Source organism: Suncus etruscus, chromosome 5 (assembly GCF_024139225.1).
Source record: "Suncus etruscus isolate mSunEtr1 chromosome 5, mSunEtr1.pri.cur, whole genome shotgun sequence".
Classification (NCBI taxonomy): Eukaryota; Metazoa; Chordata; class Mammalia; order Eulipotyphla; family Soricidae; genus Suncus; species Suncus etruscus.
Genome location: NC_064852.1, coordinates 21,359,605 through 21,387,553, shown reverse-complemented (window position 1 = coordinate 21,387,553; position 27,949 = coordinate 21,359,605). Strand labels below are relative to the sequence as shown.

Below are 27,949 nucleotides of genomic sequence, written 5' to 3'. Positions count from 1 at the left end.
GCACAGTGGTAAGATGTTTGCCTTGTGTGCAGCCGATCCAGGATGGACGATGGCTCGAATCCCGACATCCCATATGGTCCCCCATGTCTGCCAGGAGCGACCTATGAGTGCAGAGCCAGGAGTAACCTCTGAGCACCTCCGGGTCTGACCCCAAAACCAAAAAATAAAAAAATAAAAACCTAGGGCCAGAGCGATTAGCACAGTGAGTAGAGCATTTGCCTTGCACACAGCAGAGCCTATTCGATTCTCGGCATCGCATATGGTCCCCTGAGCCTGCCAGGAGCTATTTCTGAGCGTAGAGCCAGGAATAAACAACTCCTGTGGGGCCGGATAGATAGCATGGAGGTAAGGCATGTTTGCCTTTCATGCAGAAGGTCGGTGGTTCGAATCCTGGCATTCCATATGGTCCCCCAAGCCTGCCAGCAGCGATTTCTGAGCATAGAGCCAGGAGTAACCCCTGAGCGCTGCCGGGTGTGACCCCAAAACAAACAAACAAACAAAAAACAATCCCTGAGTGCTGCCCGGTGTGGCCAAAAAGAAAGGGGGGGGCTTTCTAATGGGGTCGGAGTTGGGAGGTGTTTGCCTTTTTTGCGGCAATCAAAGGTTCAATTCTCATTATCCCATATGGTACATCTAGTGTGCCAGAAATGATTTGTGAGCGCAGAGCTTCGCCGGGTGTGGCCCAAACTCCCCCCCCCCCAAACAAACAAGGCCTTTCTGGAAACACAACTGCAGCAGCTGGGACAGGGAGCTTGGTTTGCACCGACTCCTTGGGGCTCAAGGCTCTCTCCTTCCACCGCTGCCACCTCCTCCCAGGTATCCTCCTCTCCACCCCGCCTTGCCCCGCACAATCAGGCTCGGAAGGCGACTTTGAGATTTCGTTTACTCAGTGGAAAGTGCTCTTCTCTGGAAACTCAGCATTGGGGCAGGCGAGGGCCAGAAGGCGGAGACCCTCTGCAGGGGCGCACGCATCGAGAGCACAAGGCAGGCTAATGCGGGGCGCTTTGGGGCGGGGGCTTCGACAATTTATTTCAGTCGCGGCCCCTGTGCCCCTGCAGAAGCTCCAGGGGCCCTGGCGGGTAAGGGCGGAGGGTCGACCTCGATCAGGCTCGCCTCTCCCCCAGCTGCAGGGCAGTGTCAGGGTGAGCGAGTAGGGCGGTCCTTTGTCCCCCCCCCCCCCCCGCTTCGAACTGGGCACGCCCCTTCCAAGTGCCCACCCGCGCCTCCCAGGCCCGCAGCTCGGAGCCTCTGGGGTCCTCGGACCACTTCTCGCCTCTGTGCTTGCCTGTGCTCTACCCACCCCGGGCATCATCGTGTGTGCTGAGGGTCTTAGGCCGCTCCACCTAGGCCCTCCCCTCTAGTGCAGAGCCCCAACCCCACCTGCGGGGCCCAGGCCAGGGTAACCTGAGGTGAGCTGGCAGCAAGGTCAAGTATACCCGCACTGAGAGGGGCCCTACTGCTGGCCGGGCAAAACTCCCAAAGGCCAACCAGGGGGCTCTTACAAGGAAGGCAAGCACTGCACCATGAACCGGACACAACCTAGTCTCCTGGGAGGCAAGGGTGGGTAGGCACATGGTTGAAAGGATAGGCAGGGTCAGCTGGGGCAGGGTTGGGGAGACTCGGATCCGCAGACCCGTTCTGCACCACGGAGCCTGCAGGACTGACGCATCCACATGAAGGTAGAGCCAGGCGGTCCTCAGACCCACCCCGCCTCCCAGCGGGGAGCACCAAACGGCCGAGGACCGAGTGCGGGGAGGGCGAGCGAGCGAGCGAGCAGGGAGGCCGGGCTGGTGTAGGGGCCTTCGGAGAAGGGTGAGCGAAAGGTGCAGGCAGTGGGGAGGGAGGATGGAGCTTGTGGCTACCAGCGAGGATCTGGCGGTGGGAAGAGGCTGGAGGGGCAGGCGCAGGGTCTGAACTGCTTAGGGAGAGAGGTTGGAGCGTGCTGGGCTGGGCTGGGACGGACTAATACCTAGGTGAGCTGGTTGGGGGCTCAAGAGTGAGTGGGCCGGGCCTGATCGGATTTATGAATGGCCCGAGTGTCTGGGCGAGGCTGTTTTGGTGGGCGTGGCCTGACTTGGTGGGAGGGGCTACGTTGCAAGTAGGAGGAGCCCAATAAGGTAGGCGTGGCCTGAGAAGTGGGGCAGGCTGTTGACAGTTTGACGGGGCGGGGCTTTGCTCGGTGGGCGGAGCCCGAGGGGGCTGGGCGGGGCTCTCGGTTCGGTAGGCTACTTTGCTTGGGTAGATGGGCGGGGCCCAATGCTAAGGGGCGGGGCTACAGGCCACACGGGCGGGTTTTCAGAGCGCGTGGGCGGGGCTCTCGGTTGGGTCGCTTGGGCCCGAGACAGCAGCTGGAGCCGCAGATGCCAGGCAAGTGGGCGCAGCCTGAGACGGCGAATCGGGGCTGTCGGTCCGGTGGAAGGGGATGTTGTTTTTGTGGCCGGGTCCCCCGCGGCTCACATGAGGTCGTCCAGCAGATTGGCGCTGGCCACCCAGTCGAGCGTGCGTGGCTCGGACGCGGCCATGATCATGCACATGAAGGGGCGGCCGGTGCGGCGATCGGTGGGGTAGATCGTGGTGGGCGTGAAGCGCCGGTTGTCCTCCACGAAGGCGCACAGCTGCTCGTACACTCGCGGGAACTCGTGCCGCAGGAAGACGCCGCGTAGCCGCAGCTCGCGCTGAATGTGGATGAAGGCCACTTCGCGCGCGCGCCGGCCCGCCTCGCCCTCCTGGTCCAGCCCCGCCGTGCCTGGCGGCGGCGTCAGGATCAACGTCTCCATGTCGGGCTCGCAACCCCGGACTGGGTTCGGCCGCGCGGGGCTGCCGGCCGCCAGTGCCACCTTGGCGAATTTGCGCACCGTGGGCGCGGGGCTGCGGGGCGCGGGTGTGGGCCGGGCCGAGGTGGCCGGGGGCGCGGCGGGCCCAGGGCCCACGGCCACGGATACGCTGAGCAGAAAGCACTCGGCCGGCTCGTACAGACGCCCCGCGGCCGCCAGCTCGCGCGCGTAACTGCCCAGGGGCGCGGCATGGGCCGCCAGCTCTCGCAGCGATAGGTAGGTGGGCGACAGCAGCAGGCCCTCCAGGCCGAATCGCAAGAAGTTGTCGGCAGATCCCGGGCTCGGGAAGCCCAGGAAGAGCACCCCGCGGCCGCGGGACAGGAAGCCGACACGCGCGATGCGCGAGAAGGCGCGGTGCACGGGGCTGCTGTCGCGGCAGAACTGCAGCACATGACGGCACACGCTGCCCACGCGGCCGTACACGCAGCGCGCCTTGTGCGCGTCCCAGTCCTCGCGGCGACACAGGCGCGAGCAGTAGAAGGTGTAGCAGCTGTGGCAGGACTTGAAGTAGAGGCAGGCATTGAACATGGTCTCGGTACGCCGGCAGCGCGCATTGGAGCAGGTCATCAGGTCGTCCTCGTCGGCGCTGGGCTCCGGGGATGCGTCGGCCGTCGTCGTGCCCGCGCCTGTAGGATCCTCAGCGGTGCTGCCGGCTGACGCGGGGGGCGAGCGGGGTCGGGAGTCGAGCAGGCGACGGAGCTGTCGACCCAGACCTGGAGCGGCGGCGTCCGTGGCGTGCCCATCGACTGGGCCCGAGTCGATGACCAGGTCTGTGATGAGCTCGTCCAGCTGCTCCAGGCTGCGCTGGCGGCCCGCAGTCGAGCCCTCGTGGGCAGCTGAGATCGGCGGCGGTGGTTGCTGCGGTGCAGGTGCGTGCACCCCAGGTAACTCCCAGCCTCTAGTGCTGGGGCGGTCGGCCCTGCGCAGGTCATTGTCGGTGATGGTGATCTCGGGGGTCACGTACCAGTTACGCCCCAGGCCCTCCCCGGCGCGCCCCTTCTCCGACAGCGACGTCTCGGACAGCGACAGAGCGGCATAGCGGCGGGGTGAGGTGGACAGGTTGACCACGACCGGTGGCCTCCGGCCCTCGGGGGATGAGCCCCTAGGCTCCCTTCCTAGCAGGTTTTCGTAGCTGCGACCTCGACCCAAAGGGTCATCCCGGCGCTGCCCCGGCGGAGGCGCCAGGATGTTGTCCCAGGAGCGCGAGTAGTGGCGGCTGTCGGTGCCCAGCCGCGGTGGGCTGGTGCCAGTGCCACCGTGCCACGAGGACAGCAGCGGGCCGAGGTCCGAGGGCGGTGCCACTTGCAGGCTTCTGTAAGGTCTGGGGCCCCAGTCGGCCCAAGCCTGGCTGCTTCGTGGGTGTGGGTAGGTCCGGGCCATGGCTTCGCGGTGGTCTCGGTAGCGCCCAAAGTCCTCGGTGTAGTAGGGCCGGGCGGCTGGGTGGATGCGGGCATCTTCGTGGCCGTAGCGCGCCCCCGAGCCCCCGAACGGGGCGTAGCCCCGAGGGTCCTCCCCGTAGTAGGAGCGTGAGGGTGCATCCAGCACCGGGTAGGTGCGTGAGTCCCCAGCATAGTAGCTGCCGCCCCGACGCCTGGGGCTGGGCCCCTGGGGCTCCTCAGGTAGGAAGGGTCTGGGGTAATAGCCGTCGAAGGAGGGCCCAGGACTCCCCACAAAGCCCCCGAGGTGGCTTTCGGGCTCCTCGGTATAAAAGAACTGGGTGGGAATGGGTGGAGTGGTGAAAGGTAGGTGGCGACGCTCGGTGAAGTCGCGGGGCCCTGGCAGCGGCCCATCGCAGTACAGTGCCCTGGCGTCCAGACAGTAGGAGTCACTGGGGGTCGGGGTGCGTGACAGCGCCACGTGCCGAGGGCCGGGCACTGTGAGGCCGTAGAGCTGTGGGCCGGGCCGGGCCCAGGGCATGGTGTCAGAGGGCCCGTAGGATCGTGAGACCCGGGCTGCGTGCTGAAGCACCGCGTCGTCGGGTTTGATGTCCAGGCGGCAACGGACGTGGGGCGCGGGCCCCGGGGGCGGCTCCAGCGGTGCGCAGCGGCCAGAGGTGGCGCACAGAGGCGCGATGCGGCCGGGCCCGCCTCTCTGGGGCTGCAACTTGATGGGGTGCAGCTCGTTGGCGAGCGCGCGCATAGCCGGGTAGGTGGGCTCTCGGCGCGGCGACGTCTCCACGCGCGCCGTCCTCTGCATCTCGCGGCTCCGGCGCGGTTGCACCGGCGGGGAGGCGGGCGCAGGTGCCAGGCCCGGGGGCGCACGGGGCGCGCTCTTGGAGCGAGCGCGGCGCCTGGACTCACCGTCGCGGGGCCGGGAGCGCGGCGCGGCGGGCTCCGGCATCGGCGGCGGCTCGTGACAGGCTTCCATGGCCTCCCCGTCCAGTGCCTCCAGGTAGTCGAAGCTGCGGCAGTGGCGCTTGTTGAACTTAGCGGGCGCTGCTGGCCGGGTCTCGGCGCGCTCACATGGCAGCCGCCTGGACGCGGGCCCTGGGGCCGCCACTTTGATATCCTGGTACACGGTCGACACCAGCAGGTCCGGCGGGTCCGTGCGGGTCATCTTAAAAGAGGTCCCCAGACTGGCGGCTGCAGTCACTCGACCTTGCGGGGCTTCCACCCTGCGAGGATACCTAGGTCAGCGCGGCTCCTCCGGGGACGCCCATCCCGTCCCACCGCCTCCCCAAGCTTACCTGGGGCGCAGCGGGTGGTGCAACCCTGGCTGCCGGCTTGGGTTGCTCCATGCAATTGCTCCATGGCGTGCGGTTGCTCCATGGAGGCTGGAAGCACCTGCGGGAGAAACCCAGAGGGCCTGACCTCTGACCTAGACCACCCTTTCTGGAACATTCCCCTGGACAGGGTACCGGCCGCGGGATGTTGGATTCTGGCTTGCACCCTCCGAGTGGCCCAGAGGGGGTCGCTGGTGGCAAGGTTGTGCTCACTTAGGGGTTCCTGTGTAGCTCTGGAATGGCCCTGTGGGTCCTGTCTATCCTGACCTCTGACAATGGCCTGAGTGAGACCGTTGCCGTGGCACGGGGGACCCACGAGCGCCTCTGCCCAGACACCAGCCCTGCACACCCCGCACCCCATGGACCCTGTCAGCTGTGTCATGTCCATTGTGGCCTTGAACTATGTTCCCCTCCTTGTATCCCCGCCTGGTGACTCGGCCCAGATGGACCCAGCAGAGCACCCCCTCCCTGAGCGCGCGCTGCTGGGGCGGGGCGGCTGCGATTCAGCACCCCGCGGGCTGCTCGGTGTGCGCAGCAGGACCACGTGGGGCCATGTGAGGCATGAGCTCAGGGGAGGCGGGGCGGCGGCGTGCGGGGAAGCCCCCCACTGCTGCGGAGGGGAAAGGCCCACCCTACCCCCACCCCCACCCGAATCCCCATCATCATCGGCAGCAGCTCTGAGCTCCATGGAAACCCGGGCCGACTCCTGAGCCGCTGCCGCTGTCATTGCTACCGCCACCGCCACCGCCGGCGCGCGCCCGGCCCGCCCCTCGGCATCAGCTGGGTTCCTCGGTGCTGCCCAGGCCTGGCCAGGCAGCCCTGTGGCTCAGCAGGGGCTCCGGGGGCGCGGGCAGGATTGGGACTGTGACAGCGGCCACTCCCCGTGCAGGAGCTCCAGTGGGGGCGGCTGATCCAGTGCACGGAGGTTTCTTGCCCACGAGGCTGCTCTTTTGGGTCACGGTCTCTGGGGTACAGGATCGGCTTCCTCCCATCCCCTTCTCCGCGCAGAGCCAGAAGACGGGGGGGCGGGGAAGAGGCCCCGCCCAGGGAGGTGACCAGCGGCCCCGAGAGCAGACATGACAAGCCCCTCTGGGCCCAGGCAAGGGGTGCACCACCCACTCCCGGGTACAGGGTCTGGCGCGCGGCCCTCCCAGCCTGCAGCTTGCAGCCCACAGGTCGGCCCTTGCCCGGTGTTCCGACGCCGAGGGTCCCTTGGGCTGCCCACCCTTGAGGGGCAGCAGCCCAATTCCTTACCTGCATGCCGAGTCCCCGCCGGGTGTGGTGGTATGTGCAGGCCCTGCCCCCGCCCCGCCGCTCCCTGTCCAGTGCTAGTGCCCCCAGCTCCACCGTGGCCCAGGCTCCCGCGGCAGAAGCTTCCAGGAGCGGCGCGATGCGAACCGATGGCTCGGTGCTGCCGCCAGTGGTGGCCGGTGAAGCTGTCCTTAAAGGGGCCGCTCCAGCTCACGTGGCCGGCGGTCTGGGGGTTGGGGTCTACTTAGGGCCCCCAGCTCACATGGCCCGTGGTCTGGGGGTGGGACTACTTCGGGTCCTGGGCCACCAGATCTGTCCCGGTGCCCCCAGGTGCCAGCTCCTAGCGCTGAAAAACTAGCTGAGGACAGCTGGTAGGGCAGGATGAACCCCAGGAGCCAGGTCAGAGCAGATGGCCTGCCCCCCCCCCCCCCACGCACGCGATGCCAAGCTCTGGGCAGCTACCTGGGGCCAGCAATCCCTGGTGTCCGCACCTGGCCCCTTGCCCACGTGTGTACATCGCTGAGTCCCCAGCTGGCCGACCCCGCCCCAGGTGCTGAGATGAGCAGGAATGTCCCAACCTGGATAAATCCAAGGGCACAGACTCCCAGGGAGGGCCCTGAGGTAGACAGTCTGCTGGGTAACTGAGCCAGGCGTGCAGATAGAGGGAACCTCAGAGGAGGCGGAGGGGGTTCTTGGGCACGTCAGACCCCCACATACTGGTGCTTACACACATGCAGGCACAGGTACACACGCAGGCAGGCATACAAGTAAGTGCATTATGCACTTGCACACACAAGTGGGTCAGCAGGGAGCTGCACACGGGCTGTAGCATTAAAACAGGAGAACTTTATGGGGTGGAGTGTCAGAGTACGCAAGACACGAGCTGAGCCCCTGGCTACCCCTCTGGGCACAGGTGCCTGGGTGCCCGGCAGACTTCTTCCAGGAGAAGGGTCTCATTGCCCGGCCCTGGCCCGACCCCTGTAAACTGCCTCAGGCCTCCACGGCCGCAGTCCCATCCCTGAGAAGCACTGGGGCTAGCTGCCCGCAGAGCCCTGCCACTGACGCTAGAGCTCCTCATAGTCGCCACCGCCGTGGGGCTGGCTGCCCGCTGATCCGCCACCCAGAAAAGCCTCCAGTTCGTCCAGCGCCGTCTTCTCTGGGGCCCGTGGCCGTCTTCGTTTCCGCTCGTCCTTGTCCTTGTCTTTGTCCTTGTCCTTGCCCTTCTTGTGCTTGCTCTTCTTCTTGGTAGTCTTGTCTTCCTCCTGGGGGACATGGGGCAGTCAAGGGGAGGGCCAAAAGGCCCAGTAGCCTACCTCCCCACCCCCACCCAGGGTCCCAGAAGTACCTCTTTGTCCTTCTTCTTCCTTCTCCTCTTCTCATCCTTGGCAGGGGCATGGCCCTCCTTATCTGCACAGAAGAAGCTGTCTCAGGCCTCTGCAGTGCCCTGGCCCAACATGGTCCCAGGGACTCAGGACCCAGTACTCATGCTACCTTCCTCACTGCTCTCCTTGCGGCCCGATGCCTCCAGCCCCAGCCCAAAGAGATCTGAGCTGTTCTGCAGCCGGAATGCGGGGGACTTGGGTGGGGGCTGAGCCAGGCCACTGTCTTCACGGTGTTCCTCATCAGACATATCCGAAGGGTCCTCTCGCACTGGAAACTCGCCCTAGAGGAGTAGGTGGGTGGGGTTACACAGGGCCTCCACCCTCCACCCCCAGCGGGCACTCCTAGGCCCTCACCACACTCTGGCGGGCCTCTGCGTCGCTCTCAAAATCGGGGTCATCCATGACAAAGGACAACATCTGAGCTGCAATAGGTCCCTCAGGGTCGCTCTCAGATGACATGGCTGGCTCCTCTGGGCCCTCCCCGCGACCTAATGATGTGCCCCTGCTGGGGAGGGGCATGCTCCTGGGGGGCTTGGAGGCCTTTGCAGAGACCCTTCAGGGACAAGGAAGCTCAGGGAGTTGCCCACATCCTGGGTGCATGTCCACCCACCCCTGCTCCACAGTCCCAAGTACCGTTTGGCCTCTGGCTCAGAGCTCCTCTGAGGGACCGAAGTTGCAGCTGCAGGGCGTGGGGGCTGTTGCTCCTCATCAGGTGGCTGGTCCTCCAGGTCTACATCATCCTGGAAACCTGCCACCATGGGGTTCCCTCCTGGGACCGCCTCATCACTGCTGGGAAGAGCAGGATGGTCAGAGGCAGAAAGAACAGTGGCCCTGGTGTCTGACCTCCAACCCTGAGATGCCACTCGGTCACCTCACTGTACCTGTCACTATCCTGTGCAGCAGGGGATGCAGCTACTGGCAGCTTGTCCTTTGGGGGGCCTGTGTCTTCCAGGAAGTGGCGGTCAAGGCCATCTTCAGGGATGAAGTCCTCTACGTTCTGGACCTTGGGGGGCTCTGCAGCCAGGGCAGGCTCTGTGGATAGTGCTGTTGGGTTCACTGACCCCACCCAAGGCTGTGTGCCCACTGGGGGAGGGGTAAGTGGGTGCCAACTGGGCTCTGAACACTCTGCAGGGCTCCACAAGGCCTACCTGGGGGCAGGGAGGCTACTTCAGTCGTTGCAGAGCTGGACCCGAACAGTCGGGAGATGATACTGCGCCGTGTGGGGGCTAGGGGTGCCTCCAAGGGGGACGGTGGGGATGGCCCAGCCGCAGGTGCCTGAGTCGGTATGACTGGGGTGGGCTGTGGTGTGCTGGGGCTGGAGCCTGGGGCCACCACTGGGGACTGGGAGCCAGAAGATGGGCTCTGCCCATTGGCCGTGAGGGGGGCCATGTGGCCGCCACGACCACGTGCCTCCATCATTTCCAGGAAGCTGCAGGCACAGTGGGGGAGGGGTGTGGAATAGTGATGAGGGCTGTGTGCTGGGCCAGGGGCTTCAGGCACAGGGGAAAGCCCAGCTCCTCTGACCCCAGGGGCTGCTTCACAAACCTGGGCTGTGCTAGGCCCATCTGGGGCTGTGGTGCCCCTTCCTGGCAGACACCTTAAAACAGGGTGAGAGGCCCCAAACCTCTGGCTCAATTCTCAGCCCACCTGTCCCCTTTTCTAGTACCCACTGTGCCCCATCCTGGGCAGCACACACTGGCCACCTCCCAGGACAATGCTTAGGCTCTGCACAGAGTGATCCTGGGTGCTGTCTCCAGCACCCACACATGCAGCTGAGGGTTCCCAGGTATCCTCCACCCTCGCCCAAGTGGAGTCTTCTGTCTTCTGCCCCAGCGCCCTGGGACGCACATGTCATAGTTCTGCTCCTCCGTCTCCTGCTGAAGCGACAGCTCCTCCAGCGTTGCGTCCACATCAAGCTGGTTGGTCTCCAGCTGTCGCAGCAGTGTCTCCCTCTGGGGGATAGAGACCTCAGTGGTGGGTGGGTGACAGCCATGTATATAGAGGCTCGAGGGGCAGGCTGACTCAGTTGAGGTAAGGCATGAGCCTCCAAAGAGGGGTCAGCATACAGTTAAGTGGGTTTGTGGCCTGGGTCTCCACTGCCCCTGTCCCTGCTGCTTCTAGCTGAGCACGACTCAGCGAGGACAGACACTCTCATCTTCCCAGAGATGGTCCAGAAAGATGAGGGGCCAGGGTGTGGCTCAAAAGGCTGAACACAGATTCCAGAATCGTAGCTCCATCCCAGCACTACAGAGGCGCTGCACCAAGGGGAGCAAATCCTGAGCACTGCTAGGGGTAACCCCAAACTAAGAAGTAACAAAGCTCGTGAACAGACAATGGCCATTAAAAACAAACCCTTGGTCTTTGGCCTCAAAACAAGGGGAGTGGGTGGGGGAGACCAGAGTAGTAATACTGCAGAGAAGGCACTGGCCTTGCTCTGCCAAAAGTGATCCCTGAGTGCAGAGCCAGGAGTAAGCACTGAGTACCACCAGGCGTGGCCCCAAAACAACAATAATAGAGGCTGGGGCGGTGGCGCTAGAGGTAAGGTGTCTGCCTTGCCAGTGCTAGCCTAGGACGGACCGTGGTTCAATCCCCCGGCGTCCCATATGGTCCCCCAAGCCAGGAGTGACTTCTGAGTGCACAGCCAGGAGTAACCCCTGAGTGTCACCGGGTGTGGCCCAAAAACAAAAACAAAACCCCCAACAATAATAAAAACATAAAACCAAAACAAATGGAAAAATGGAAGGAGCAGAGAAATGACATGGGGGTAGGGATGATGGGCTTGTTTCAGAAGCAGCTGCTGGTGTCCAGGTGGCTTTCCTGGCTCTGAAATAAGTGCATAGTGTACGGGGCCAGAGACAGGTCTGGGCCATGCACTTATCCTGCACAAGGCCACACATGGAGCCAGGAGATCCCTGAGCACAGAACCAGAAATAAGCCCTGAGCACTGTTGCTTGTGGATCCCCTAAACACAAAGACCAGAGACACAGCTGATGAAGCTGATGCTGTGGAGGGGCCATTGGCTGCCTGTCCTGCCTTTGCAGATGTAGCCCACAGCCAACTAGGGGCCTTGCTGAGAGTCCTGCCTGGAGTCCTATCCCAGCTTGGCTCACCTGGAGCTGCAGGAAAGGAATGTTGAAGAATTTATGCAGGTACTTGAGGCCAAAGCTATTCTTCATGGAGGACTCAGCATAGCGAAAGTAGGAAGCGCCGGGAGGTCTGTTTCAGGAAGAACCTCGGTGAGTCCTAGGGTCTGGGTTCCAAGCCCACGCCCCAGGGGGGTAGTCCCCACCTGTTCAGGCTGTCGATGAAGTGGCGCACGTCGTCAGGCAGGATGACTCGATGCGCACCCATGTCGCGATAGTTGCCCAGCACGCACACAGGCACATGGTTGGGCACCTTGGGGAGCTCACGCATGATGTAGTTGAAGGTCCTGGGCAGAGCAAGTGAGAGCAGGGCTATGGCTCAGTGCCAACCAGGACATCCCTGCCTGGCCACGTGCAGTCCCACAGTAATGGCTCTAGGGGCAGGGGTTGGGCTGCCCTACTTCCTGGGGCACAGCCTGCACCCACCCACCTGCCTGCCTGCCTGCCCACAGACCTCTCAATAGCACAGCAGGGAGGGTGTCTGCCTTGTACACAGCTGACCGCTTTTGATCCCTGGCAACCCATAGGATTCCCTGGGCCTGCCAGGAGTAATTTCTGAGCGCAGAGCCAGAAATGACCTCTGAGCACCGACGGGTGGAGCCCAAAACCAAACCAAAATAGAAGGCCCCTCAGTCCACCCCTGCCCAGACTGAATATCCTCACAGTGATAGCAGGACAGAGGCACCTGGGTCATACCAGGAACCAGCAGCTTTGATGCTTGGACACTGTCAATGGGGCCCCAAACCCTTACCACTGCTTGGTGATGTCGAACATCATCACCACCCCATTGCAGTTCTTGTACACGTCCAGGAACTCGGCATCCAGGGCCAGCTCGGACTCCGCCTGGGGAAGCGACATGCTAGGGCAGGCCCTTGGGAACAGTAGCCCAGAGCTGGGGACTCAGGATCGAGGCTGAACTGTAGCAGCTCCAGCACGTGAGGGACACTAGCGCAGGGCAGTGGACTCCCTGAGCAGTAAGAGTAAGGCAGGACCCCTGAGTACCCTCCTGTGCTGCATGTGGCTCCAGCTTCTCCCTCACCTCCTGGGGGTCGTTCTCCATCTTGAGGCCATCGCTGCGCTTCTTGCTCTTTCCTGACCAATAAACAGCAAAGGCCTGAGCTGAGAGCATCCAACCCCTGCCTTGGGCCCTCCACCAAATCCCAGTGGGCCGCACACTATACCTCAAAACTAGTCCCCAACCCCGCTCAGGCGGCACCAGGACCTGAGCCCACTCACTCACTTACCCTTGTCCACCACGTCCCACACCTCCACCTTCACAATGTCGTCGGTGGCTGGAGCAGGGAAGCACCAAGGTCAGCCAGGTGGCGTCGGCCCCTCCTCTGTGGGGGCCATAAAGGTTCCCGCGGAACCCCCCAACCCTCTGAGGCCCGAACCCGTCCCATTGCCCCCCAGAAGTAGGCTGCCCTGACTGAGGTCTGCAGGGAGCGGATGGCACCTGCTGCCCAGTCTTCTGCCCAGATGTCCTCCTGGCTGTCTGCCCTAGGGGATGCAGTATTTCTGCTCTGGGAACACACCGGACAAAGCCCAGGAAACTACTCAGTAGGAACCGTGAACTCCTTCCTCTGGGGGAAGATTAGATGCACCATCCCCATGAGAACCTGTCCTGGCTGGGGGATCTCGTGCCCCTGGGGCATCTCTGCAACCTCAGACCCCAGAGCTGTCGACAGGAGCCCCAGCCCACCATGCTCAGGCACTGCACAGTCTCCATAGTGACGCTCGTGTGGGGGAGCAGCTTGGGGAAGGGGCCCCTGGCTCCGCTCACTCCTGTATCTTCATTTCAGTGTGGGGGAGCCCCCCAGGAAGCGCTCTGCTCACTCTTGTAGCTCCAGTGGATGCTGGTGACACGGATCTCCTGTGTGGGGATGTACTCCTCCACAAACGCCTTCCCCTGCAGCCGGTGCCACAACGCTGTCTTGCCCGTGTTCCGGTCCCCACGGATCACAATCTTCACTGCAGGGAAGGGAGGGGCGCACATCAGGGACCCAGTGTAAGTACACAGCGCCCCACAGACCCCGCAGGCAACCCCCAGGCTGTCAAAACAGATCAGGACTAGATTGTAGCACTGGCTGTCTCCTCCACAGATACGGGGCCATTACTGGTGGTGCCTGGGGGACCCCACTCAGGCGTCACTTGTGCAGCTTGTGCTCCTGCCTCTTTGCTCTCTCCAGGCCCCTTCTCAGACTTTACCATGTATAAAGACTTTTCCATGAGGAAGCTCAGTACGACGTCACCATGGCTGGGTGGTCCCTTCCTGCCTTACTGTACCAGGCCCTGCAGCTGCTGCAGCACAGGCTTAGCAAAAGACCCCAATACACATGAGCAAGACAGGAAGGGATGGGGAAGAGAGGCCCCATGACAGGCCCCTCAGTTGTGTAGGGGGAGAGAGGCAACCAATCCAGGCCCACAGTCCCTGTCACCTTCCACAGGTGCTCACACCCCATCTGACCAGGAACCCAGCGGGCACTTACAGTCCATTTTCTCTCTCTCTCTCTCTCTCTCTCTCTCTCTCTCTCTCTCTCTCTCTCTCTCTCTCTCTCTCTCTCTCTCTCTCCTCTCCTCTCTCCCTCCCTCCCTCCCTCCCTCCCTCCCTCCCTCTCTCTCTCTCTCTCTCTCTCTCTCTCTCTCTCTCTCTCTCTCTCTCTCTCTTTTTTGGTTTTTGGGCCACACCCAGCGGTGCTCAGAGGTTACTCCTGGCTGTCTGCTCAGAAATAGGTCCAGGCAGGCACGGGGGACCATATGGGACACCAGGACTCGAACCAACCATCTTAGGTCCTGGATCAGCTGCTTGCAAGGCAAACACCGCTGTGCTATCTCTCCGGGCCCTTACATTCCATTTTCTGACCACACCTAGCAGTGATCATGGGTTACTCCTGGCTCTGCACTCAGAAATCATACTTCGCATGCTTAGAGGACCATATGGAATGTGGGGAACCAACCAGGTCTGCCACATGCAAGGTAAATGCCCTCTCCACTATACACTATTACTCTGGGGACCCTCTGTTCTTTTGCTTTTCATGCAACATGTTTACTCTGCAGAGACTTGCTTGGTGGTGCTCAGGAGCCCGCAGAACTGGGCAGGGCTAGGCAGGGCTGGGCAGAGCTGAGGTAGCTGTGGCTCACCTGCTGGGTCCTCAGTAGAGCAGGACAGGCTTCTCTGAGTTCTATGGGGTCTCAGAATATAAGACTGTGATGGGGAGTGAGATGAGTAGGGGCTGGGGCAGAGGTGGATTGTGGACACACTCCATCTTCCTCTCTAGCCTTTTAGCCTGGCACTTTTCTTTTTCTTTCTTTCTTTTTTGAGTCACACCTGGCAGTGCTCAGGGGTTCCTCCTGGCTCTTTGCTCAGAAATCACTCCTGGCAGGGTCGGAGAACCATATGGGATGCCGGGATTCGAACCATCGTCCTTCTGCATGCAAGGCAAACGCCCTATCACTATGCTATCTCTCTGGCCCCCAAGAATCATTGCTGGAGGTGAGGTATTGGCCCCAGACCTGCAACTTCAGCTCAGTCCTGAATCCATGTACCAGGAGCAGCCCAAGGGTACAAACCTGTATGGCCCAAACCCAACACCAGCAAAATGAACAAAACAACTCCAGAAAATTCCTACAATGTGGTGAAAACAACATACATTATTTTATTTGTTTTGGTTTGGGGACCACATCTGGCGGTGCTCAGGGCTTATTCCAGACTCTAAACTCAGGAATCACTCCTGGCGCGGCTCTGGGTGATCACATGGGATGCCGGGGACCCAACTGGGTTGAGGGTTTGCAGGGCTAGCACTCTCACTCACCACTGTACTATCACTCTGGCCCCACGATACATATTCTTTATAGAATTTTAAAGAGGTGGAGAAATCAAAGAAAAATGCAAAGACCCCAAATGCCCCCCAAATACAGGCACGGAAAACCCAAAACTCGGGAGTGTCACAAGGAATCTGGGAGCTAGTCCAGCAGTCAGGGTACCCTAGCGTGGCCCCCTTGAAAGCTACCTTCAAGAATACCTGGGATGGCCTGGAGATTCTGACCCAGGCCCTCCTCCCCCATTTTGGCCAGACTGCAATAGAGGGATCCCACTCAGGGGCAGAGCTGCAGCACAGTGGGGGAGAGCATTTCCTTTACATGCTAAAGATACAAGTTTCACCCCCAGCATCCCTATGGTTCCCTGAGCAGTTCCAAGACTGAGTCATGAGTACAGCTGGGTGTGGCCCCCAAACCAACTGACCAAACAACAAAAGGGCCTCACTCCACAGGAAGGAACTTCCAGGCTCACGCAGGGGATGGTGCATCATCAAGGTTCTGCATGTACAGAGGTCCCACCATAAGGGACATGGTGCTCACACCGACGACAGGCAGGACCCCGCACAGAGGGTTAGGGGCACAGTTGTGAAGCCCCAGGGCCATAGAGGCCCCAGCTTAGCGCTCAGCTTTCTGTGTTACCCCCACCATAGGCCACGAGGAACCAACCAGCCAAGCTGAGTGAATTATTTATGGCCTTTATGATACTGATCCAGCCTTGTGGTCCTGGAGCCCAACATTGGGTTGGAGGACACTGGCTTGGGGGTAGGTGACCTGACCAGGCAGGGCCAAAGGATCCCTTAAATCAGGGCTTTCTTGCTCCCGAAAGGTCTGGCGGATCTCTCTGTCTGGGGACCAGAGTAGGACAGTGGGCAGGACACTTACCTTGTAGGCAAATGCCCTGTGTGTAGCAGATATGGCTTCAAACTCCTGAAGCCCATATAGTGTCTAGGTCCTGCTAGAAGTGGTTCCTGAACAGTTCCTAGTGCACACTGGACCCCATGGTCCCTTCCCAGAGAAACCCTTCCAAGATTCCTTTCTGGCTTAAACCCAGCAATATGAATTGTGGTTACTTCTTAAGGTGGTAGGGAGTGAATTCTCAAAAGGCACCACATGCTTCAGGGTTGCTATGGTGACTTTCCACATGAACTCAACGAGCAAAGAATGTCCTGATGGGGGTGGGGGTGTTCCTTCTTCAGCCTAACCCCCATTCACAGAGCTGAGAGTATAGCTGGCCCTCTCATGGTTCGTACTCCCCACCGTCACCCACACGGCAGCCTGTGGCCGTTGCCTCCACCCACATGACATGTGCTGTGTCTTCTCAGTACAGCCCAGCTGCCTGTCCTGATACATCTAACAGTTCTGCAAAGTATCCAGGAGTTGGGGGCCCGGAGTGATAGTATAGCTATAGGGCATTTGCCTTGCACATGACTGACTGGGGACAGACTCCAATTTGATTCTTGGCATCCAATATGGTCCCCCGAGCCTGCCCAGGAGTGATTTCTGTAGTAACCCCTGAGCATGGCTGTGTGTGGCCCAAAACAAACAAACAAAACAAACAAAAAATAGTACCCAGGGGTTCCCACTTGCCCACCAGACAGTGCCTCTGCCTCCCACCTGCACCCTGGCCAGCTGTGCCTTTCTCCGGTTGACTCACATGTGGCGGGATGTTGAGGGCCTTCAGTGCAACAGGCTTGATGCAAACCCACACAGAAGGGCCAAGATTCAGTCTGTCTGCACCCACCCAACTACTCCTGAGCTCCCTACTGCCTCTGGGTTGTCTTCCTGCAGGACTGCTATGAGGAGCCAGCTATTAGAAACAGTTTGCTGTATCTAGAAGGATTTTCCTCCCTCCATGGGCCAGACAGAAAGCACAGTGGTAGGGGATTCGCCTTGTACGTGATGGACCCAGGACCTACACGATATCCCATCTGGTCTCCTGAACCTGTCAGGGGTGATTTTGAGCACAGAGCCAGGAGTAACCCCTGAGCGTCACCATGTGTGAACCAAAAAAAAAAAAAAAAAAAAAAGGATTTTCCTCCTTCCAGGCTGCAAGTCTCTGGAGTTTCCCAGTATGTGCTGGTACTTCATCCTAAGAAAGAATGGGTCTTCTCGGCCTCCCTCTGCCCATTTTGCCCTCCAGAGCAGGCTCAGCTGTGGCAGAAAGGTGCTGCACAGGGTCCACAGCATTCTGGGGATTCCAGGAGGGGTACCCTGCTTCTGAGTTGGCAGCACATTCTGGGGCTGGTGCTACTGAGACCATGGGGACAGCCCAAGCCTGCAACACGGCTCATAGGCAGCATCTTGGATACGTAGGGCTCAGAGGCTCTGGGGGAGGTCCTCCTCTATACTGCAGGGCTCCCTTGTTGCCACGTGCTCCCCAAAACCTGGCAAGGGCAGCATAGTCAATTCAGAGCAGGTTCAGAGATGGGGAGACAGGAAATGCACTCTCAGAAACCATAGGTGCGCCCTATTTAGTTTTTAGTCACCCATTTCCCTCTATCTCATCTCCCAAGGGTTTCTGTCCCCACATAGCTCCTGCTCTGTGCCCAGTCCAGCTCCCAGCCACCCCTTCACAGGTCCCCTAAACTGTTTCTGCATCTTCTCTGCTCCCCATGGGCCTCCCGACAATAAAGCTGAATAAATATTTGCTCAGGAAATAAGAGCTCTCAAGCGGGAATTCTATGAGCCAGCCCTTAGGGCAGAGGCCAGAAAACCTATGAGAATTCTGGCCTGGCCATATACATCAAAGCATTTGCCAAATCCAAACTCAGAGAGAGAAAGAAGAGCAAACCCTAGACCCTTCTTCAGGGGATTCTACTGAAAGTTCAACAGGGTAGCCTCAGCAAAGTTCTAGGTTGTTACCCCAACTCATCCCAAGGGCCAGTGCCATGTGGACTCCCGGTGTCAAAGAATAGGTACTACCAACGTTAAGGCTGCCACGACAACCTGTGCAGTGGTGTGATGGTGGGGTATGCAGAAGGGGTCAGTGAGAACATGGAGTACATCAGTGGTCACTGGGAAAGTAGGGTACAGGATAGGACTAACTGGGACATTGTAGGGTATAAGACAGGAGTCACCTCATGCCATCTTTGCACTCTGAAGTGCCAAACATGAACCTTAGGAGGCCAACACTTAGGAGGCTGTAACACGCCGCTCTGGGCAGGAAGGGAAGCGAAGTTTCCAAATGGTTTTTTTATCCACGTCAGGGATACCCATATGCTAATTCCTGACTGTTGCCTTTCTACAGTCCTGAAGGTGAGCCACTGGCCCTAGATCTCTGTCTAGCCCACAGCCCATAGGAGAGGGTTGCCAGTCCACAGGACCCATGATAAGGCCCAGGTGCAGAGGGTGAGGCTTTTGTGAATGATTCTTCCGATTGCCTGTTGTCTTAGAATGAGAATAAGTACATCTGTGAGTCCTTTCCAACACCAGAGCCATAGGACAAGTAGGAAGATGCCTGCTTTGCACTCCCAGACAGGGTTCCATCCTCAGCACCTCGGATGGTCCCTTCCTGGAGGGAGCTCTGAGCACTGTCGCTCACCAGGTGTAACTCAAGAACAAATAAATGGTAAAATACTTTACAAACATACGGAAAAGTGTAACTGGTTAACATCTTAATATCCCACAATCTGGAGCTGGAATGATAGCATAGCAGTAGGGCGTTTGCCTTGCATGTGGCCAACCCGGGATGGACCCAGGTTCGATACCTTGCATCCCATATGGTCCCCGGAGCCTGCCAGGGCGATTCCTGAGCACTGCTGCGCTGCCGACGGGTGTGACAAAAATTATACAATCTAACTGCATGAGCTGTGAAGCTGGCAGGCTCCCTTCAAAGGGGGCTTGATGGGAGTACTAAAGCCTACAGCGGAGCAGAGACCACCCTGGGGAGGGAATGGTTTTCAAGCCGAGACCCACCCAGGGCACCAGGCACGAAGCCAGGAGAAAAGAGGCCAGACGAAGCCTCTCCAGCTCCAGAGAGCCCAAGCAGCCGCTGGCGGCGGGCCGCGCACTTTGCATCATTTATAACCCAGACTTCATGATGGGGCCAGAGAGATAGAATGGAGGTAGGGCATTTGCCTTGAATGCAGAAAGACGGTGGTTTCAATCCCGGCATCCCATATGGTCCCCCGAGCCTCCCAGGAGGGATTTCTGAGCGTAGAGCCAGGAGTAACTCCTGAGCGCTGCCGGGTGTGAACCTCCCGCCCCCAAATAACCCAGACTTCATGAAACCTTCCAAGGGCTTCGGTTCTGCAGATGCCCAATTCCTGGGTGGGACACACCCGCCTCCCGCAGTTGAAGTGAGCCCTCAGTCATATAATCCAGCGAGGCTGAGATTCCCCCCCCCCCCCCCCCCCCCCCCGCAAGCCTGCAACCTGCTGTTTGTTTTGTTTTTGTTTTTTGGGTCACACCCGGCAGCGCTCAGAAATCGCTCCTGGCAGGCTCTCGGGGTGGGGGAACCATCCCATCTGGATGCCGGGATTCGAACCACTGCACTGTCCTTCTGCATGCAAGGCAAACGCCCTGCCTCCGCGCTATCTTTCCGGCCCCAAGCCTGCAACTTGCAAGTTAACTAACCGTGCACCAAGTGTGCCAAGAAAGCCAGCCCCTTGGAGAAGCCAGGCCTCGGGGGGTGGGGTGGGTTGGACCCTGCCTAGGCGGGACGTTGGCACTCCTCGGGGGTCCAACCCCGGGCTCCTCGAGGGGCCCCTCTGGGCTCGCCCAATTTTGCAGCCTCGCTTGTGCAGGAAAAAACCAAACAACTTCGTCGCGGGACTCGAACCCCGGAGTCCCGAGTGCGCTGCGGGGAAAGGCGACTCACTGTTGTACTGCACCCCCTTGGCGAAGCGCCTCTGCAGGGTCTGGTTCATGGACTGCAGCCCGGCGGGGATGTTCTTGTCGCGGCCCGGAGCCTGCTCCGAGCCCACCAGCTTCTTGAGCGCCGAAAACATCTTCCCCGCCCGACGGCCGGGCCCGGCGCGGCCCGGGAGAGCTCAGCGGCGGCGGCGGTGGCGCAGCGGCGTGCAACGGCGCACCATGTCCCGGCGGCTCGGCGGAACCGAGCTAGGCGCAGACAGGCCCGGGTGGTGGCGCCCGGGCGCCCGCCTAGGAGGCTCCAGGCCTCAGCCGCGGAGGCCCCGCTTCCCGCTCGTCAGCGCCGCCATCTTGGTGCCGGCGCGGCGCGGGGCGGAGCGCGCGGCTACGGGGCACCGCGAGGGTCAGTCACGCGTCGCTACGGGGCGCCGCGAGGGTCAGGAAAGCTTCGGTTGCTCGCGCAGCTAAGAAAAATAGCACGGGAATCTGAGACTATTCCTGCGGCTACGGGGCGCCGCGAGGGTCATAAAATCTCTCGGTTGTGCGCGCAGCTAGGAAGTATCACGGGAATTTGAGGCAGTTCGCTCGGCTACGGGACGCCGCGAGGGTCACGAAGCCGCGAGAGTCACGGGAATGAGGCAGTTCGCGCGACTACGGGGCGCCGCGAGGGTCATGCTTGTGGCTATGTCCCGCCCAGGGCCCGCGTCTCTCCATCGGCCGCCCCTTGTACTTATAGCCCTCCTGCTAAAGGCCCGGTCCATTCCATCCCCGGACCCGCCCTGCGGAATGTCTCTTTGCCATCTTGCATCTAGGCCTCGAGCCGACCTGAAAAACTTTTTATTTGTGTAATGGAGCCGGGAGTGGGGTGGGGTGGAGGCGATCCCCGAGATCACTTCTTCCTCTTGAACCCCCGCTGTCTCAGCACCTGCACCTGATTCTTGATCTCAGACCTCGACGGCACGTAGCTCTGCTCCATGTCGCTGAATTGGAAGGTTTCTGGAAGGCAGGGGACACGCCTCGCATTTGAGGGAGCCCTCTGTGATACTGGTACAAGGGCTTGGAGACACCCAAGGCCGCCCCCCCTGAGAACCCCTGTTGTGAGCAGCATTGGGTTTCTGGCTTACCCCTTCAGCAAGTCACCCCAGTTGGTCCAAGCAGCCCTGACCACCGGACCCGAATAGTCTGCATCCCCCAAGGCCTCAGGGCGACCCTTAGAACCACCCCCACCCAAGCTATTTCGGCCCCCAAATCCCCAGTGCTCCCAACTCCTGTCACCCCAATGCTCCCACTCATCAAAGGCACCAGCTTTTCCAGGGCCTTGCAAAGTCACCCCCAGAGCCCCCACTGTCCCTTGCATTGACGCCAATCCCAGCCCCAGCCCAGCAGCCAGCCAGGACCTATCATGTCTTCGTCGTCCTCGAAGTCCTTGAAGTGGATCCTGTAGTTAAGTTTCTCCCTAGTGACGGAGGATTCCAGGGCATCCCTCACCTTCTCGTCGATCTGCATTGGGGTGATGGGGGTCAGCACCACCGGGTTGGAGGGTGGGTGTGGCAGGCGCCCACTCCCCACTCGGGGCTACCTCCTCCGTCCAGGTCAGCTTCTGTGTCCTGCTGGCCAGCTGTAGGAGCTGTTCCTCACAGGATGCCAGTTTGTCAAATAGATCCAGTGGCTTTGTGGGCAGTGCAACTTTCTGAAACTGGGCTGGGGCTCTCTCCCACAGGGGAGCCCCGGGACCCCGCTTTTGTATTGCTACAGGCAGCGTGGCTCCCTTGAGCTGGAGATAGAGGTTGTCGATGCCCATCTCCACAGTCAGCAGCATCTGCTGCCCCTTGACCATGCTGGCATAGGCCACGCGGCGCCGTTCCTGCTCGTCCCTCAACATCTCCTGAATTCTCCCCTCTATGGACTTGAAGCTGCCAGGTGAGGATGGAGGGAGTGAGGGAGGGGAGGTGGCACAGACAGATGCCTCTGCTGAAATCCAGGGGCTCCAGAATGTGAGTGAGGCTGGGAGGAGTCTCAATGCCCTCACCACCCTGGGACATGCAGGGTTGGAGGCTCCTGGGCTACCTGACTAAGTCGGGGACCTGGTGGAACTTGAGTGCGTTTTCCTCCAGTTTTAGCTGCTGCATCTGCTTTTGCAGCTCCGCCTGCTTCTTCCCACACTCCAGGATCTGCACCTCTAGGTTCTCCTCCGTGTTCTTCTGAGCCGTGAAACGGCTCGTGATGTCCTAGGGCCAGTGGACAGGCATGAGGCTTCTTTGGACCCCCTTCCTGCCCAGACATTGGGGGGGGAGTTGGAATAATGGCCAATGGTACATCACCCCATCACCCCCCTGCCCAGCTGAGTTGGCCTCTGCCCAGGACGGTGTGTCTCTGTGGCTGGTTCTCGGGCAGACCAGCTCGGCAGGGCCGGGTGGGAGCTAGTTGGGAAAGTGCCAGGCAACTTTGCTAAGGCCCGGATCTGGTGAGAAGTGTAGGGAAGCCCCTAGCGCAGGGAAGGGGCCTGGACCCTGGTTGTGGTGAGGTGGCCATACCCAGAGGTGCGAGCACTGCACGGAGCTCTTGACCTGCTCCACCAGTGACCTCACGATGTCCTGATATTGGCTGGGCACCCACCAGGGCGATTTCTGCTGTGCTGCAGGACAGAGGGAAAGGGCCACTTAAAGGGCTGCCATCCTCTCCTGTCCCTTGCCCGGGGTGCAGGAGGCATGCACTCACCCCATATGATCTCTTCTTGTAAGTCAGAGGAGTGTCTGTCCTTCTGGTCCTAGGCAGGGATTGTGCAGTGAGCAGTGCCCTCTGGAACACCCACTTCAGGACCCCTGGGCTCACCTGGTGGCGATAGCCAGTGTCCTTGGAACGGATCCTGTCAATTAGCTTCTTCTGCTGGCTGAGGAGCTGTTCCCGCCCCCGGCGCTCCTCCAGGAATGTTGTCTCCACGTTCTTTAGGTTCTTCTGCAGACAGGTGGCCTCTCGGAATCTGGTCCTAACCCAAGCCCAGGCCTGGGCTCTGGAAGGCACTCCTGGCTCTGCCCACCCCCACGGGCACCTTCCAGACCCCTGCACTTTCACTCCAGGCTCCACTCCACTTAGCACCCACTTCTCCACTTCCTGTGATCTCCTGCTGCTCCTCCTCCAAGTCCTCATCATTCTGCTCCTAGTTCTCCTCCTAGTCCTTTTGCTGCTGCTGCTGCTGCTCTTTGTTTTCCTGCCTCCTGCTTCTCCCAGTCCTTATGCTCCTCCCCTTCTGGGCCTTTCCCAGCAAGTAGGCGCCCTAAATATTGTTGCTGTGTCCACACTAAGCTGTCACCAGATCCTACAGGAACCTTTTTTTAAGGTTTTCTAGCTGTTTCTTCTACAGTTTGCCCTTCTGTGTTGTTTAGGGCCCAGCTCCATTCTCCTGGTGGCCCAGGGAGTGCCCGAAGTGTAGCAGTCAGTCCCTCCTCCTTCCCCTGGCTGAGCTAATTCCTGCGCTGACTCCAGAGCAGGGCCTGGGAGGACTCGAGGAGTGCCTGTACCCTGCACCTTGCATCTGCCAGGCTGGGGTGTCTAGAAGCTACTAGGCTACTAGGCTACTGACCTTCACATGATCTGTGATCTTCACTGCATCATGGGACAGGGTCTTCATGTGTGCCAGTTCCAGGCAGTAGTCATTGACCTTGCTTTGCATCTTGTCCAGCAGTGTGGGGTACCTATACAGCATCTGGGGAGAGCAGAGGAGCAGGACCTGCACCTTACCACCATGGCCACACAGGTGCTGCCACCCAGACTTGCTGTGACCCTTTGCAGGCTCTTTGTCCTTTTGTTCATGGGCCACACACAATGGTGCTCATGGCTCATCCCTGGCCTTGCACTCAGTGATCATTCCTGGGGGAGGGGGTGGTTTGGAGGACCCTGCATGGTACCAGGAATGGAACTGGGTTGACCCTGTTCTGTACCCTAGAGTGGATAACCAAGCACCAACAGGTGGGTCTTCACAGAAGCTCTAGGCTCAGCTGGGCCCTAAGGTGAGAGGAAGAATTTCCGTTCCAGAAGTCTGTACTGATAGCCGTGTGGGGGTGCCTCTGAGCTAGGAATGGGGACACCAACTGCTTCTGAAGTGAAGTGGGGACTAGAAGCTCAGGCTCAAGGTCCAGCCCACTGACTGTCGGCCTGCACCCCTCCCTTGGAGCCCCAATCCTCACCTCGCCTGAAGGACTATTCTGGAAAGGTGACGGGTGCTGGGCCCTAAGGCCATGGGAGCAGGAATGCTCAGGAGCAGCCCAGGGTGGGAGGCAGGGCAACAAGCAGAGCCCCATAGCCCCTATACACCTTTTTTTGGGGGGGGGGGTTTGGGCCACACTCAGCGATGCTCAGGGGTTACTCCTGGCTGTCTGCTCAGAAATAGCTCCTGGCAGGCACGGGGGACCATATGGGAAACCGGGATTCGAACCAACCACCTTAGGTCCTGGATCGGCTGCTTGCAAGGCAAACACCGATGTGCTATCTCTCTGGCCCCCCCTATACACCTTCTGATGCTTCCTTATACTCAAGCTCTCTGGCCTGTCCTCTGCTCCTGGGCCCTGGGCCCTGCACCCACTCATGTACTGAGGCCAGAAGGATCAAGCGAGGATACACCTGGGGAAGACTGTGGTGCCAGAATATGCTCTAGCTGGTGATGTCCTTGTTGCCCTTGGATAGAGTTTTGCCCTGGGTGAGCCAGTGCCCACTTCTGTCTGGCATTCCACCCTGCCCTCCTGGTCCTGGGGTGCTGCTCTGTGCCCTCACAGGGTCTCACTTTCTTGAGGTGCTCCCGCAGATGCTCATAGAGCGAGTGGATATTCTTAGTTGCAGTGATGAGGACCATCTTCTTCTCGATGTTGTTCTCCAGCTGCCGGATGACCTGATGGTGGGTCAGCCCCCCCCCACACTGAGCTGCTGGCAGCCTGAGGGTAGGCCAGATATGACCTGGGGTAGGCCAGGGGCCTTACTGGGGGCCTGAGGGTGAATCAGTGGCTCCTATAAGCTGCCAGTCATCTGGGGGTGGGCCAGGGTACCAGCTGTTGGGGGTCTGGGACAGGAGATGGATTTCTCTCATAAGGTGGCATGCCCCCCCCCCCCGGGTCCTGTCCAGCACCTGCAGCTGCTCCTGGGCCTCCTTGGAGGCGACTGCCTGGCCCTGTACTGCCACCAGCTCTTGCTGCAGTGACTCCAGTGTAAGCCTACGGCGTCGAGCCAGGTGCAGCAGCACATTGTGCACATTCACGCGGTCCAAGACGTATTTGCAGAGCTTCTCTTGCACCACCTGATTTGGGGAAGGCACAGCCCATAGACCATGAGGGGATGGGCCTGGGGGTGTGAGCCAGTGGTGATCCACACACTGGGATCTCCCAGTGTGTTCTCCCTCCCGGCCACTTACGTCTATCGTGCTGTGGCACAGAGCTAGTTTCAAGGGCACATCCTTTTGGCAGGCCTTGGAGATGATCTGTTGGTCAGACTGGAGGGAGCAGTGCTGCTTAGTGGCAGGTCAGGCTCCCCCAGGCCTTCCACCTGCACACCCAGTGCCAGTCCAGCAGCAAGAACCACTGCAATGAGCAGGTGGGAGCTACAGGGTTCATTCCAGGACACAGTAGCTTAGGAGTGATGGGACCAGAGGAGGCCCCAAGTTTTCACTCAAGGTTAGACTTAGAACCTCTGGGCAGATGATGGCTGGCTCCTTAGTCATGCCGTACGTGCCCCCCCCAAATCAAGCCCTGGGACCCCCAATCAAGCTCCTGGGACCTCAATAAAACTCCAGGACCCTTAATCAAACCCTGGAGATCCCATTCCAGCCCTGGGACTACTGTCAATCCCTGGGATCTCCAATCCCCATTTCCCCAGTCAAGCCCCAGGATCCCCTATCAACCCTGGGCCCAGCCCTCAGATAGGTAACAGGAGAGCTCATGAGCTGAGGCTTACAGCAGTGGCCTTGTGCACAGCCCTAGTGAGGCACAACCCTGTGCCTCAGGGTAGGTGGGGTGTGTGTGTGTGCCTGTGGGAGTTAGCCGTGTCCCGCCCTGTGCCCTACAGTGCTCACTTTCTGGGCCAGCGCCCACTCCTGCTTCCCACGGCGGATGTCCTGGTGTAGCTGTGCCAGTGTGCCCATATTCTTCTCAGTGTTCTCCCGCAATGACTGCAGCTGCAGCGCCTGGCACTGTTCTGGAGGAATGCAGGCAGCTGCAACCTGTCCTTTACCACTTCGGACCCTGCTCTAGCCTCCAGCCCCTGGGTCTCACTGTTGCTGCCCAGAACTGCCCAGCCTTGTGGGGCTGGAGTGGTAGCACAGTGGTAGAGCATTTGCTTTGCACACAGGATGGATGTGGCATCCGCCTTGGCATCCATATGGTCCCCCAAGCCAGGAGCAATTTTTGAGCACTGAGCAGAAGTAATCCCTGAGCGGCGCTGGGTATGTCCCCAAAACAAAACAAAACAAAACAAACAGAACTGCCAGCCCCACCACGGGGCTCACCCTGGAGCCTAGTGATAGTTCTGAGCTCCTGGATCTGCTCATCCAAGCTGGAAGCCTTATTTGCCTCCATAATAGTGCTTGGGGCCTCTCAGGGAACCCCCTCTCCTCTCTGGCCCTAGAGAACCAGGGGGTCCATGGAATGCTTGGCCTTTGTGGCTCAGGGTTCTGAGTGCCAAAGGAGCCCTGGAACTCCTCACGTTGCTCAGGGCTAGCTCCCATCCCCAAAGACAGTCTGTATGTGTGTATAGAGGGGGGGAGAGAGGAGAAATGGAAAGGAGAGGGAGGGAGAGAGAGAGAGAGAGAGGGAAGGAGGGAGGGAGGGAAGGAGGGAGGGAGGGAGGGAGAAACAACACAGGCCCAGACTGCTAGTCTCAGCAGCAGCATTTATTCTCATAGCCCTGCAGGCTGAGTCCACAACCACTGGCAGGCAGGGCTGGCTATGCCTTACCACTGGGGTGTCCCTCTGTGGCTATGCCAATCTGCTTGGAGGAGGGCCTGGCCTCATTCTAACTTGGTCACCTCTCCAAGGTCCCAGGAGGTCAGGACTCCCCCTGATATACCCATCATCCATTTTCTTCTGTGATCCTGAACACTCGGCTTTAAAGGGGAGGAGTGTGCGGCCAGAAACAGCAGTAGGGATGGTTCTGATACAGCATATCTGGGTTCTATCCCCAGGGTCCTATATAATCTCATTTTTTTTCCTTCCCGCCCCCGCTCGCTACCCCCATCCCTATATAATCTCTTAAGCACCACCAGGAGTGATACTTGAGAGAAGAGTTGGGAGTAACCCCTGAGCACCAATGGATATGGCCTCTAAAAAAATAAAACATAGAAGAAGCCCTTCAGGCCCGAGCGATAGCACAACGGGGAGGTATTTGCTTTACATGCAGTCGACCTGGGTTCAATTCTCAGCTCCTATATAGTCCCGAGTCTGCCAGGAATGATTCTTTAGTGCAGAGCCAGGAACAACCCCCTGAGCATCACCATGAGTGGCCCTAAAACCAACAGGTTAAGGGAGGAACTTTTAGCCTGGAGTGATATAGAGGGGAGGGTGTTTGCCTGCCATATAGAGGATAGGTATTCATTTCCTGGTTCCATAACATACATGATCTCCAAACACCACCAAGAATGATTTCTGAGCAGAGTCAGGAGTAAGCTCCAAGCACAGCCAGATGTGGCCTCCAAAAGAAAAGCAAAAAATGGAAGACCCATTGGAAACGTGGGGCCTCTCTAGACCCAGGCCTCACCCTCAGGGGCTGGCCTAACCCTTCCTGCTTCTGCCTGGCCAGAGAAAGTGCTGGCAGGAGCCTTGTTCAGAACTGAGAGACCCAGGCACCAGGTGCTCAGGATACAGCCAAGCACTGTTCTTCATGATACCTGGCCCAGTGGGTGGAAATGGAAGTAATGAGGGCCGGGTGGTGGCGCTGGAGGTAAGGTGCCTGCCTTGCCTGCGCTAGCCTAGGACGGACTGCGGTTCGATCCCCCGGTGTCCCATATGG

General features: G+C 59.8%; 3 protein-coding genes across 6 annotated transcripts; all 3 read right to left on the bottom strand.

Annotated features, from left to right (window-relative positions):
- Positions 1 to 2,359: 2,359 nt before the first annotated feature.
- Positions 2,360 to 7,213, bottom strand: AJM1 (apical junction component 1 homolog). Its single transcript, XM_049773628.1, has 3 exons — positions 6,811 to 7,213; positions 5,521 to 5,617; positions 2,360 to 5,448 (listed from the first exon to the last, which is right to left on the bottom strand). Exon 3 carries the CDS (start codon positions 5,388 to 5,390, stop codon positions 2,454 to 2,456), a length of 2,937 nt encoding a protein of 978 aa, XP_049629585.1. The 5' UTR covers positions 5,391 to 5,448; positions 5,521 to 5,617; positions 6,811 to 7,213; the 3' UTR covers positions 2,360 to 2,453.
- A 420-nt stretch (positions 7,214 to 7,633) lies between these two features.
- On the bottom strand, positions 7,634 to 20,371 carry RABL6 (RAB, member RAS oncogene family like 6). Of its 4 annotated transcripts, none has more exons than XM_049773642.1 (15): positions 19,971 to 20,371; positions 13,169 to 13,303; positions 12,577 to 12,624; positions 12,372 to 12,424; positions 12,084 to 12,175; positions 11,479 to 11,619; positions 11,300 to 11,405; positions 10,038 to 10,141; positions 9,338 to 9,618; positions 9,071 to 9,233; positions 8,823 to 8,978; positions 8,544 to 8,742; positions 8,299 to 8,470; positions 8,153 to 8,214; positions 7,634 to 8,069 (listed from the first exon to the last, which is right to left on the bottom strand). In XM_049773642.1, exons 1-15 carry the CDS (start codon positions 20,098 to 20,100, stop codon positions 7,872 to 7,874), a joined length of 2,040 nt encoding a protein of 679 aa, XP_049629599.1. In that variant the 5' UTR covers positions 20,101 to 20,371; the 3' UTR covers positions 7,634 to 7,871. The 4 variants fall into 4 exon arrangements, with proteins under 4 accessions (XP_049629599.1, XP_049629600.1, XP_049629601.1 ...); XM_049773643.1 differs by having other exon boundaries at positions 8,823 to 8,975; XM_049773644.1 differs by having other exon boundaries at positions 9,071 to 9,221.
- Positions 20,372 to 20,782: 411 nt separating this feature from the next.
- On the bottom strand, positions 20,783 to 26,574 carry CCDC183 (coiled-coil domain containing 183). Its single transcript, XM_049773758.1, is given in 12 exon segments — positions 20,783 to 20,959; positions 21,361 to 21,463; positions 21,543 to 21,876; positions 22,031 to 22,191; positions 22,498 to 22,566; positions 22,568 to 22,918; positions 23,544 to 23,666; positions 24,741 to 24,845; positions 25,080 to 25,247; positions 25,362 to 25,439; positions 26,019 to 26,140; positions 26,451 to 26,574. Coding segments are annotated over 12 exon segments (1,791 nt in total). The 5' UTR covers positions 26,521 to 26,574; the 3' UTR covers positions 20,783 to 20,852.
- Between the last annotated feature and the right edge of the window lie 1,375 nt (positions 26,575 to 27,949).

Coding starts and splice junctions, on each gene's coding strand:
- RABL6 (XM_049773642.1), bottom strand. CDS start 20,100: ATGTTTTCGGCGCTCAAGAAGCTGGTGGGCTCGGAGCAGGCTCCGGGC. Junction 12,625..13,168: donor CATCCACTGGAGCTACAAGA/GTGAGCAGAGCG, acceptor TCCCTGCTCCAG/CCACCGACGACATTGTGAAG. Junction 9,619..10,037: donor GAGGAGCAGAACTATGACAT/GTGCGTCCCAGG, acceptor CTGTGCCTGCAG/CTTCCTGGAAATGATGGAGG.
- AJM1 (XM_049773628.1), bottom strand. CDS start 5,390: ATGACCCGCACGGACCCGCCGGACCTGCTGGTGTCGACCGTGTACCAG.